Consider the following 13,249-nt stretch of genomic DNA (forward strand, 5'->3'; position numbering starts at 1 on the left):
TCGTGTTTTCGATAACTGTGGGTTTGATAATGAGTCTTTTTTTCATCCATTCCGGACCAAAGAGGCAAAAAAAAAAGATGGCCAGGAAACAACATGAAAGTGACCGATGTGATATGATTTTACATGTTTATACAGTAAAACAGTTAAGGAAGGTTTATTAATTTTAATGTGCAGAGCCCAAAACCTGCAGCACATCCTGTGATTAAACAGAAGATAGCAAGAGACACTGTAGTCCATGTTCTGACAGAGGAAGGAAAAAAGAGACAGAGAGAGGCAGAAAACCGGGGCAACTATAAATAGCATCCTAGTGATGAGGGAGAGAGGAGATGCCATAGAGACCGAGAGGATGGAGAGGTGAAAAACAGACCCAAAGAATGAGACGCTGTCTTCGTCGATTTCTTGTTCACAGCTCAAAATTATTGTTTTATTCATTACTCAAACAACTGAAGTCAGAAACAACCAATGCATGTGCAGCACAGCCATGAACATAATTAAAATAATAAACCCCAAGAGAACCACATGTACACGGTAATTTTTGGCTCTTTGAACAAGCAACCCGCTGCATTTACAAGCCGAAAAACAAAACAGAGAAATGAAAAGGAAATAAGGAACACACATCCCAGCTGTAGCGCCAACAGCTGCAGTTCATCCCATCAGAAAGGATTGCATACGAAGATGCAGCCGAGCAGCAGACAAACTAGGAGTGACTCCATTCAGTCAGCACACTCACTGCCAGAGCCTTCTGTGCAATTATAATACTAAACAGCCCTGTGTTTCATTTAACACTGATTTTAATTCAGTGTCACCATACTGACTGGGCTTGTATTTGCACTGGGAAAAAGAAAATGTGAGTCTTAAGAGGAAAATTTTATTTTTATTCCTGCTTAGAAACTACTTTGACATTTTGGGAGACACATTTATTTAGCTCTCCTGCAGAGAATGAGACAAGATGAGATGAGAATACTGACGCTCATATTTTAGCACTGAGGGGGAGCTAATTTAGCTAAGTCCAAAATATAATAAAAAATACACTTATTAGCATCTCTAAAGCTTAATACTTAGAACATTACATCTATTTACTATATATAATACAAGAAGAAAGTGTAAAAATAAATTTAGAGATGCTTAAAGGCAGATTTTGAAACAATTGGACATAGCTAGCAGTTTCCCGCTCTTTTCCAGGTTTTATGCTAAGCTAGCTAAGCTAATATCTCAAGGCCACAGGTAGTAAAACTCTCTACAGGAAAGATATTTCATTCTCTAAAATGCTGATCCATTTTAAATGCTGAAACACAACTCCTCTAACATGTTTGGGAGTCACATAGCATTTTTAATCTTAACTTGTTAAAGCAGTTTCAAAACAACGACAGTGTTAGCGATTAGCAGCCTGTTTAGGTTTAGTGTTCTTTTTTGTTCCAGCTTCAAATTGTTATTGTTTTATTCCTGTTACTTACATTTTACATGCAACAGAATAAATAAAATGTACCTAAAAGGATTGAATAACATGGGATTTGTAAAATAAGTAATTATTGTGGGTTAAATTCCTGTCTCAGATTAAAAATATCAATATAAATGTTTTTCAATGTGTTAAACAATATATAAATAATAATATTAAAACTGTTAGGTAATTATCAAATTATAAACTTTCCCTATTGTGTTAATATTTTTATAAAACTTTTTTTTTTGGAATATTGTCGTCCTAGGGATCAACAGAGATATGTTAATAGGTCCAATAACTCCTAAGAGGAGAAAGAGAGTATGAGAGAGTCATAGGTTCATCTAAGGTAATATGATAGAGCTGAAAGTGCTACAATAGAACACAGGCATTAAGTTTTCCTCTCTCTCACACTAGAAACATTCATTTTACCACCCCGGAAACCTGACTTTATAGTTTACACAGTAACGGTGGAGCCACAGAATTGCATGAAAACAAACTCTGTAGATAAAATTAAAGGAGCCACACTTCTAGCCTTAGTATTTAAGAGAAATGGAAGCAAACTGAGGATGACATGCAGGATTATGTTGCCTCATTCTTCTAATTTTTCACTAAGTCTCATAAAAAGTGTTTTAAAGATTAAATAGCAAGAGATGTGCAACACAAAAAAGGCTAACACACTTCTAAAATGCTATATTCGCAAACCTAATATTTAAAGACTTATCATCTAAGTTGTCTCCTTTTCTTGTTTTGACAGTAGCTTCGTTGACATCTTGAAAAATACTTCAGCACACATTTATTTCAGGGAAATGTTCCCAAGAGCAGCAGCATTTTTTTTTTTTTTTTGCACTAAAAGCCCATTAGCTTAGATTTATATTCATGCACTGTAAAAACTATAAATGTAAGCAGCTGCATCATCTCGTCCTGTTACTACAAAGTGCAATATCATAGTGGTAAGATATCAAATTCAGGCCAATTCAATCAGTCCGACAAATTCAATAAAACAGCGATATACTGCAAATTATAGCAGACAAAGTCTATGCATGGGTAAATACTGGATAAATGAATAAATTTCAGATTATAAATAAATAACACATAGTTCATATAGTATCATTTTAAACAGATAAGTGTTGATATAATACATAAACAGAAATATATACTCTGATTGGTCAGTCCAGTCTGCATTTGGCATGTTATAAATGTACATCGACTATCCCCTCTGACACTTCTACACTGCAAATCAGCACTGCTTCCACATGGCACGCATAAAGAAGAGAACACATGTATATCTGCACCAGCGAGACTTAAATAAGCTAAATAAACCTTTTTTTTTTTAAATGAGGCATCTGAAATTTCATCAACCGTGGGGGTCGCCACTTGGTCAATTTTGCTGCTAAAATATGTAACACACACACACAGCGGCCTATCCTCTCATCCAAACACATCAGTGAAGGACGTATAAATTAATCAGCATCACATGAATTGTTAATGCAAGGAGCTTTGTTTCCCTCCTGCAGCTCATATCTAGGTGTAAATATTAAGCGGCCGCTGTGATAACAGCAAAGCTGGGCCTCGTTTGACAGCTGTTTGCATTTGGACGACAGCTGTGGTTGGTTGTGAGTGTGTGATGGCGGCAGGTTAGGTCAGAGCTGTGTGTGTGTGGCTGTATGCAGAGGGCCAGCAGCAGTTTTGAGTGCATTTTTTTTAATGCTTCTACATCCTCATAATGATTGAGAGTTAGCTAGCTAATACAGGCCATGATTTCCCAGCAGGACTTAATAGTGGAGTTACGGCTCCCAGTCGTCATCGTGGTGCTGCGATGCTATGATGACTACCACGGTGAGGATGGTGCACAGCACAATGGAGGCGATGCCAACCGCCAGACTGATGAAGGAGAAGTTGCGCGCCTCGCGGGAGGCTATTTCCGCCGTCACCATGTCCCCTCTGGCTATCGCCGTACGCACCTAAGTGGGAAGGAGGGAGGAGAAATTCGAAAATGTGTTACGCAACAAGCAGATACACGAGTGGGAGCAGGAGAGAGTCTGAAACAGCATGAATGGATCGATTTCACTGCAGCACAGGCTGAATGTGCAGTAACACCCTATAACATCATATAGAGCTCAGACCGGTGGGTCCATGCCCTGTCAGATCAGCTCAGCGCACAGCCAGCTGAGCAGGCCCAGAGGAAAAAATCCATTCTGTCCCATTGCACTGACAATGGTGCAGTTATGTAATGATGTGGTCTGTTGAGTGCGTGTTGGTCAGCACAGTCTGCCATTAGATAAACAACAGAGCAACATAAAAGTATGAAAGTCACCAGACGGAGCTCTAACTTTACACCACCTGCACAGAAAAACAGCATTTAAAAAAAAAAAAAAAAAAAACTGCGCCTGCTGATGCAGATTATGTAGAGGTGACATCAGTGAATCCACAAAGTAACATCTTCCATCTGTTTTTTTTTTTTTTTTTTGTATGATTATGAATCACAAAATACTGGCTCCTGGTTTGCAGTCGGTAAATTCATAGCCACGTCGTTTTCTGTATTTCAGATCCTATCTTGGCAGGAAGAAAGAGCCACAGCCTGTTTTGACACAAACAGTCAAGGGATGAATGATCTTTCCTGACAGTCACATGCAGCTGGAAGGCTTTTTTTTTTTTTTTTTTTTAATTCACAACCCATTAAAAAGATAAAGATAAAATAATTTTGCCTGAAAACCTTTATATATGTGCCATTTTACAAGAGTTGCTTTCCAAAATATATGTCAAGGCTTGAGATAATTTAGTTTTCTCATTTGTAGTGTCACAAAGTGTGAAGTATCTCATTCTTCTGCGACTAAGGGCTCCAGTGTTGCCCTAAAAACTACTGAAAATACACAAGAGAGCAACAAGTGACACATCCCCTACAAACTGTAGATAAAAGATGGATGTAGGCACCCTTTTGCTTAACTGCCTTTGCCGTTTTATTTTTTGGAAACCTGCAGTGACATATTTCAGTAGTAGCGAGTCGGTAAAAGTGAAATCCAGGGTTTTTTTTGGTTGTCCTTAAAATTAATCGCATAAAGGTACAAGTCCATTTTTAAAACTACCGTAAACACAGTTCAGAGGTCCAATTCAGTGACGTGAATAAGGTGAAGCGAAGCTCAACAAACAGCTAGCGGCATAATCGACACCTACTTGACAATTACCTCCCACAGGACCACCGCAGTAGATGTACCACAGATTTTTCACACAATGATGTAGTTCTGCTGTAAATTTGGACATTTTGACGTGGAGGTCTGAGGAAAACTGTAGTTTCTGTCACATTCAATAACCTACACATGTCAAAGCCATAGATACGCAGTTCTGCTGTTGCCTTTACTGAGCTGTTCGCTTATCAACAAATGTGTAGTCTTTCAGAGCTTAAAATAATTCCACAAAATGTATTTGGCTCCTTCCTAAATACTTAGTTTTTTGCATATTTGTCCCACTTACATGTGTCAGACCATCAAACAACTTTGAAAATTAGACAAAGATACCCTGAGTAAATATAAAATTACATTTCTGATTTCATTTATTAAGGGAAAAGGTTAGCTAAACCTACCTGCACCCTATACCTGGTTTTGGCAGCAGGAACTTTAATCAAGTGTGTGTGATGCTTGGTGGTAAGACTTTCATATCACTGTGTAGGAATCTTGTCCCACTTTTCTTCACAAAATTGCTTTTATTCAGCCAGATCGAAGCATTTTCCACCACAAACAGCCCGTTTAAGGTCATGCCAAAGCATGTCAATCGTTTTAAATCCAGACTTTGACTCAGCCATTCCAAAACCTTCATTTTGTTTATTTCTGAGCTATTCAGAGGTGAACTTTCTGGGTTGTTTTGGCTCATGCTGCATAACCGAAGTAAACTTGAGCTTCAGGGTGTAAACTGATGATTTTCAAGATTTTCTGGTAGACAGCAGTTTGATCAATTACAGCAAGCCCAGAGTCCAGAAGAGGCAACCCAGCCCCAGACCAGCACCCTACCATGTTACTCTCCCATTTTTGTCCAGTCTCTTTCTTACTGTTGAACTCTGACCTTAACTGAGAAAAGTGAGGCCTGCAGCTCTTTAGATGTTGTTCTGGTTCTTTTGTGACCTCCTGGATGATTCGTCGATTTGCTTTTGGAGTAATTTAGGTAGGCTGGACACTCCTGTTACTCCATTTGTATACAGTGGCTCTCACCGTGGTTCACTGGAGTCCCAAAACATTTGAAATGGCTTTGTAACCCATTCCAGACTGATAGATGTCAGTGACTTTGTTTCTCAGGTGTGTTTCTTCAGACTGTGGCATAATGTGTTACTTTTTGAGATCTTTTATCCTTCTTCAGGAAGGCTAGCTAAAATTTAACTCAACTTTCAAAAACTGTAGGGCATGTAAATAAATTTGGATAGCTTTTTATCCCTCAATCAATAAAATCATAATTTAAAAACGTCATTTTGTATTTTCTCTGCTTATCAAATATTACAATTTGTATGATAATATGAAACATTTAAATGTAAGAAAGATACCTGTTCTGTTTACTGAGAACCACATGGCTCGGCTGTTTCTAGAAATTATTGAGAAATTACTGGAAGTAAAATATTCTCTTAAATATTGATTTTATAAAGTCTTGTTTTAACGTGCAAAGAAAGAGCTTTAAGTCACTGAAAGTTTTTGTCTTATTTTACAGGACGACAAGAAAAACTGCAGGATTTCTATCATTTATCATTTTAAATGGGAGCGTCTGCGTCTGCAAATAAAATGGCTTTAAAGTGAAAATTCATCGCAAAGTCATCTGTAAAGGTGATATTATATCGATATGAAAGCCACAGATGAAAAGGAGACTATGAAGCAGCATTAACCTGCACTGCTTTGATGATCGCAATGATGCCTGTTGGCCAGAAGCAGCAGACGGTGGTGAGCACTGCGATGGGCAGGTAGTCGTGCGGCGGTCGGCGGTCCATTAGGGTGATGCTCGGTGGCATTTGCATGGGGTGAATCTGGCCCGGTGGGATCCCCGGGTGAGTTCCTCCAGCCGGCATGTAGGGCTGACCCTGAACAGAGAGAGAGAGGAGGAGAAGATGGAGAGCGGTGCTTTTAAAACAGTCCAGCAGCTTGCAAAGCTCTTTCCACACCAAAACACAGAGGAACACGCTAATGTGAGTGAAGAAGGGCACAGCAGCCGGGCAGCAGGAAGCAGAGCCTGCTAGGATCGCTGGTGTCAGAGGGGGCATTCGGATTTTTGATTGTCTCATTTTTAATTTAAATGAATTTCTCACAGTTGGACGAGACGTTGGAGGCGACCTAATCGTGGCGCGGAGGCACTGAACATTAGCTCTCTATGCCAAGTGGACAATTTTAGCTTTATTTTAAACCACCTGCGGAGCTGAAACGTGACTGCACTGCACCGTACAGTCATATCTGTAATTACCATTAGCTGTGAGACGAGATATCAGAGTGCAGTGCCGCTTTCAGCCTGTCGGGATTAAAAATTATGTTCAGTACTTGGGGGTTTTTTTTCAATTAGATGCAAGAAACGCATCACAATTCGCTCTGCTTGAGCTGTGCATGTTTATCAGCTCAGCAGGCCAGACAGAAATACACTTAAAAAAAGAAAAAAAAGGAAAAGGATTTTGTGATTTTGTGCTGCAGTGCAGATTTTGCTCTCGATATTATTCTCCTCGCATTCAAACCCACGCTGCTTTTAAGAAATTACCGACGGGAAGCTAGACAGCTGCACTTTCAGATGTCTGATGATTCACAGTCTCTTTCCGAGGCCTCGTTTTACAACTTTGATGTTAGTTCAGGGTAAAATATAAATTGTTTGATCTATTAACGTGGACGAACGTGTGGCTGTAGTTCAAAAATCCACTGTGTTCTCCAGCAACAATGAATGGGCAAAGAGTACAGATTGGTCTTTATAATACATGATGTTGAAGCTTAATAGTTCAACCAAGGATTTATGTCGTCTGCTCAAATGGTCTCATTCCTGTCATTGCTGTTATTAATATATTAGAATACTCCGAAGCTCCCAGGACAGTGAGATGAGACCTGGAGAGGTAAAACTCTGCTGCAGAATTAGAAAAACAGGAAAAGATTTAATATTTATCATCCTCTGACCCCTCAAATATCCCCATCTGTCAGAGATGCTAAATTTATGAAATTTATGTTTTATTTTTGAAAAATGAGCCTCAGAAAAACAGTAGAAACTGAACAATACAGAGAGAAGCAGCTCTACTTGTCCTTCAACCCTCCTCCACCTACAAGTACTGGCCTTTAACTTCAGTTTAAACTTATTTAGTGCTGCACATGTTTTAGTTCCTCCCTGCAGTCATCAACTATATTGTTAGTTTACAGCTGTGCTGCACTTCCTTTGTTCTGCAGAGCCCCTGATGTCCCTTGTGGGGACATTTTTAATTTCATGCACGCAAATTATTGTCTTGATAATTTGGAATAATGCTCCTCTAATGATTTCACAGTATTTTGCAACCCAGATCCGAGCTTGAGTGTCATAAGATGCTCTTACGCATCGGCATCGTCTGTTGTGAAGGACATCTCCTGCGCAGCCAGTTATTCCTGCTGATCGTGTGTCTGTGCAAAAGCAGCAGCAAAGCCCAAAGAAAAAATATGGATCTCTTTATGCAAAATTAGCTTCTCTTAAAATCTAATTGTCTTGTTTATGAAGGATTTGTGCACAAATTATTTAAAAAAAAAAAGCTTTACAATGACGTTCAGCAACAAAAGATTTGCTTTCTTTTTTGTTGTTGCTGTTTTGTATATGAATTGATTTAAAATCAGCCAAATCAATTAATTTTACTGGCTTGAACTGCTGCTCTGTGACTCATTTTTCAAACTTACGGCTCCTCTAATGTACGAATATTGTATTAGCATTTATATTCCACCTCAGTGACGCACTCAGTTATGTATTAGAGTGTAAAAAAAGCAGTATAATTTATGTAATGTGGGTTAACTGATTACATTGATATTAATTAACTGACACGTCAGCTTTCATGTATTATAATTTATGTGTGGCTTCCAGACGATCTTTCACTTTAAGCACACTTTACCACGAAGTACCGATTTCACCCGTCAGGCTCAAAGCTCAGAGAAATATCTCGATTGTTATGAGAATCAAACAAACACACTCAGCCTGTTTTTGCTGGAAAGCTGCACACAAAAATGAAACCACATGTCCTCTAGCCTGAAAAATGTCCTACGCCTTTATATAAGTACAAGGACAATCAATGCAAATTACTTCAGCCTAATAATGCAACAACGTGCAGAATTAGCCTGCATGTTTACGTCCCTGTCTGACCCTGCAAAATTAATGAAATGAAAGCAACACCAAAGAGCTTATTCAAAACACTGCTGTGTGCATCATTAATCATTAAAAATGATCATTCATCATCATTAAAGATATTTAAAATCATACGAGAGGCTCTTTGTGGGCTGGTGGGACACGAGCCTGATGAATAAAGACATGCTCACTGGAACAAATCAGGTGGTTTGTAATTTTCCTTTTTCTGACTGAGCTTTCCGGACATTTATTGCTGATTATGTGGGGAAAAAAGAGACATCGTTTGATTAATAAATGTCCAGCTAATTGACGCAACAGCAGGTGCCACAAACGAAGCAGAAAATGAGCAAATTACTTCACAAAATGCGCATTTTCTCTGAAGATAGAGACAAGCCCCTGAGATAACAGAAGAACGTTTGATTCCCTGCATAATAAGCATCGAATGACATTTAGTGGATCTTACTGAGGAGTGAATTATGGACAATTTTAAACGAGCCGGAAAGAAGTGTGGAGGTTTAATTCTGCTGCAGCCTGCTGCCAGAGCTGTGAAATCTTTCAAGGCTGTGTCTCACTCACCGATGCCATGGGGTAGACGGGAACGTAAGCTGTGCACGGCTGCAGCTGAAGCGGGTAGCCCGGGTGGAGGTATCCCACAGGAGGGTGCGCCATGGTGCCTCCCGGAGCCTGGGTCTGGACAGTGTAGCCCTGCGGGGCTCCCGGAGGCCCCATCGGGGCACACTGGAACTGAGTTTCTTGGAGGTATCCCTCTGAACCCGGAGGAGGAGGCGGAGGAGGGTAGTTGGGCTGGGTGCCCGGCGCGGGAGGCATGTTGGGGTGCTGGGGCATGTTGGGGTCCTGTGGGCCGGGCAGGTACGGAGGAGGCTGCATGGTCTGACGGCCAGAGTCATCGAGCCCTGAGAGTGGAAGAGGGAGGAAAGATGAGGAAAGGTAGGTGAGCAGTCAGAAATAGACAAGGCAGAGGAAGAACAATAAAAGAAACAGATGTAAGAGCGAGAGCGTGTTATCTAACTCGAGCACGGCTACACGTGTGTTTGCATGTTGGCTCTAATATGTCTTATTTCACTGCCGAGGAGGAGAGAAAAAAAACAATTACACGGAGCACAGCTCTTCAGCAAGACTTAAAAAAGCAGCTACAAAGCCTGACATTTCCAACCTGCGCAGGCTAATGATGACAGTGGTTGGCATTTTCACTGCCGGCAAAGGAAAAGAAGAAAGGCCTTTTTCTCTGCTTATCCTTCACAAAGAAGTTTATTAGCAGCAGAAATTTGGCATTTCAGGTGTCGAGAAACACGTCCCGAAGCATCTGTCTGCTTCTGGACGTCTGAACACTTTAATGCTCACACCTCTGCTCCCTTTGTGTTTGCTTAACACTGAAAACAACTGAGAGGGTTGGAGGAATAGAAGAGGGAGGATTTGATGAGACATGAAGAAGGAGAGCAGGAGGCAGTGTCAGCGAGCGGGAGAGAAGCTGGGTGATGAGGGATGACGACTTGTGCGCTCGGGGGACCGGTTTTACGTAAGAGGCCCCAACCCTGTCACAAGCAGGAAGTGGACCAGAAACAGACAGAGGGGAAAGGAGCGAGCGCGAGGAGGAAGACACCTTTGAAAGGTCATCACGTGATGAGCAGAAAATATATCAGAGTGTGTGTGTGTGTGCGCAGCATCTTTGGCAATTATAACTTGAATTCCATATAAAATAACATGAGACGTCACATTATTTTCTTCTTTATGATAAAGATCTTAATAGCGCAACGACCTGCATCCAGATGAGAGAAATAAAACTGTGGGAACACTCAAGCCGAGTAGTTAATTTAATCGCTCGTCATTACTCTGCAAAATGCAATCACGCGCAGTGTTTTGTCATCACTTCAACAACAGATTTAAGCTAAAATACACATTTTCTTCTGTTATTTCACTGAATAAATAATGATAATGTTTCTTTTTAATTAAATCTCTTCCATTTTCTGCCTTAATGTTTGAATTCTGTGCAGGAATAGATCACTGTCTTAAGCAAGTTGTCTGCTACTGATCCAATTCTAGCCATCATTATAGATCAATAGTCTTTTAATCAAATATATATTGATTTTTTCCCCTTTCCATTAAACTGTAATGCTTAAACATTAAAGGGACAGTTCACCTCAAAATCAAATGTAGATCTAATTCATCCATCTCAGTTGTTTTGGCACGTGCTGTCCAGTTTTTTAAGGGATCAGGTGCAGAAATGCTCCTCTTCTCTTGGATATAATGGAAGTAAAGTACTGCCTTGTGGTGCTCAACATGTTAAAAAAAAAAAAGCTTATATTGGGAAAAACCCAGCAGCAGCACCTCTTCACAGAAATAATGACCAGGTTACTCACAAAGAAAATCTTGATGTGAGCAGTTTCATGCGGAAACTCCCAAACTACTCCATCCAGCTGCATGAAAGTGTCAGCCTGTCCAGGCGAGGCTGTGACAGAGTGACGGCATTTAAACATTCATGGCTTCCTCTCTCAGATCAGCTGTAACGTCTCACAGCTCGGCAGCCATCTTGAAACATCCCTGGACTCTTGCTTGGCCAGCAAAGTTTAAATTTGCCTTAATCTCAGTGATCACTGGGACATAAAACAGTTGAATCTGTAGCATCCATCTATCTTCCACTTGGTTGCATTTTATTCCAAGTAAAGTGAGCATTTCTGAGCTGGTTTGGTGCCGATATCATAAAAAGTCACACTAAAAACAGCTGAGATCAATAAACAACAGGTTAAGGCCCGAGGTAGGATATGTCTGATTTGGGGTAAAGTGTCCCTTTAAGGTCGCAGTCAATCTGCAGCGCCCACAGCTGCAGATTTTACTGACCAGAAGCCGTCAAACACACCTAATCAGAAATATTGATTTTCTCTGTTGAGTTACAACCTGAGACATTTTGAGCTGTGGGAAATGTTTGATGATTCACCCAGAAGCATGCACAGAGCTGTGGCAGTGGCACACCTGAATGTGATGCTGCCCTCGAGTTAGAACTAAAACCGAGTCCGTCTGTCATCAGCAAAATGCCTGTAATACTCTCTTCTTGAGGCATTTGCTACTTAGAAGCTTGGAACAGTTAACTAATACCTGTACATCCATTTAGCTGAACACATTAACGTCCCTGCTGTATTTTAATGGTTTTGCATTCCCATGAGTGTCTTCTGAGCATCAGCAGATGTCCATCCATTGTTTAATTATAGCCTCTCAGATCTGATTAAAGCACAAGACAGCGGTCACGTTTACAGCCGGCTCCACATTATGCTCTTCACACCTCCTGAGGCAAGATCAGGTGTCATCGTCTACTTTGTTTTACTGTTTATTTGAATATTTTTAAGAGGAAAGATGCAGTTCACCAGCAACATCAGTAACTGGTGCTTCAAATTCTAAAATATTAGAAAGTGGAAGGATTAAAGTGTGTGTGTGTCTGTGGAAGAGAGGCTCGGGTTCACGAGCAATAAATGGTTGTTAAAGGCGTGCACGCGCAAAGGACACCCACATCCTGTCTATAGTCAGGAGAGATGTACGTAGGCCCGTGCGTAATGATGTGAGACATATATAACAGAGGGGAGGAAAAATAGGGAACAGGGAGTCCAGGAAGGATGTGAAAGCTCACTTCAGTGAAGAAAATCTGAACATGAAAATAAACTAAATGTAAAAGAAATAAATTCAGCAGATACACACAGAAAGTCTGATGATATTAGTTTAAAGTCTCCACGGCCCTGCGGTTATTTTTTCCAACCCCCACCAAAGCTGCACCCACACAGCGGTGCATCATCTTGTAGACACAGCAGAAGCAAAAGCGGATGGAGAGGTTGACAAGGGGGCAGCTGGGAAAAGCGCAGATGACAGCAAACTAGAAAAAACCAAAACACACACACATATATATAGGCCGATGCCCTGGATCTGCCTTCGTGCTTCAGACAATTAAAACGCCTCACCGTGCTTTTCTGACGACATGCTTTCAGATCTTCTGTCCGCCTCCTTTGATCGGATCTATTTTTTTTCCTTTACTCCAGTTGGTGGTGAAAATCCTCCTTCAAGTGCGCGATGATGCAGACTTTTAATCCAAACGGGTGCAGCCCATCCTCAGGATGTTTTCATCTTTATTTCTTTAGCGGCAGTAACAACTTGAGGTGTTTTTTCTTCTTCCTTTGTTGCTTTAAACCCGGCTCTGTCACCGCGCACAGCTCCGTTCAGCTCCCCCTCCTCTCCTCTCCTCTCTGTGCGCGCAGGGCAGTCTAATAATGTTTCTCCGCTAACGCGTCGCTGTACATTGAATTAATGAGACACAAAGCTATCGCTGTCTTAAAGCGACAGCTCGGACTCGGGCAGCGCGCACAGGCAGCAGGCTGGAACATCCCATTACAGCTCAACAAACGAGGCAGTCTCTGAATTGGATGGATCTCTCTCACCGCCCTCCCTCACACATCTTGTCCTCACATGATGACAGATTTGTAGTTAAGAAACCCAGAAGAATAGACCCATGCAAACAAA

The 13,249-nt window shown here is 40.9% G+C and overlaps 1 protein-coding gene across 2 annotated transcripts; it reads right to left on the reverse strand.

The window, feature by feature from the left end:
• Positions 1–386: 386 nt before the first annotated feature.
• prrt1 (proline-rich transmembrane protein 1) lies at positions 387–13,060 on the reverse strand. 2 transcript variants are annotated; one of them, XM_080863738.1, is made up of 4 exons: positions 11,110–11,206; positions 9,308–9,645; positions 6,297–6,488; positions 387–3,399 (listed from the first exon to the last, which is right to left on the reverse strand). In XM_080863738.1, the coding sequence occupies exons 2-4, from the start codon at positions 9,617–9,619 to the stop codon at positions 3,223–3,225; spliced, it is 681 nt and encodes a 226-aa protein (XP_080719864.1). In that variant the 5' UTR covers positions 9,620–9,645; positions 11,110–11,206; the 3' UTR covers positions 387–3,222. The 2 variants fall into 2 exon arrangements, with proteins under 2 accessions (XP_080719864.1, XP_080719863.1); XM_080863737.1 differs by lacking the exon at positions 11,110–11,206 and adding an exon at positions 12,694–13,060 and having other exon boundaries at positions 388–3,399.
• Between the last annotated feature and the right edge of the window lie 189 nt (positions 13,061–13,249).

The sequence above is a fragment of the Rhamphochromis sp. 'chilingali' genome (assembly GCF_963969265.1).
Source record: "Rhamphochromis sp. 'chilingali' genome assembly, chromosome: 17".
NCBI lineage: Eukaryota > Metazoa > Chordata > Actinopteri > Cichliformes > Cichlidae > Rhamphochromis > Rhamphochromis sp. 'chilingali'.

Excerpts from the sequence above, each read along its gene's own strand:
- prrt1 (XM_080863737.1), bottom strand. Across the intron at positions 6,489-9,307 it reads CCGTCTACCCCATGGCATCG|GGTCAGCCCTACATGCCGGC; the intron begins GTGAGTGAGACA and ends CTCTCTGTTCAG. Across the intron at positions 3,400-6,296 it reads CGATCATCAAAGCAGTGCAG|GTGCGTACGGCGATAGCCAG; the intron begins GTTAATGCTGCT and ends CTTCCCACTTAG.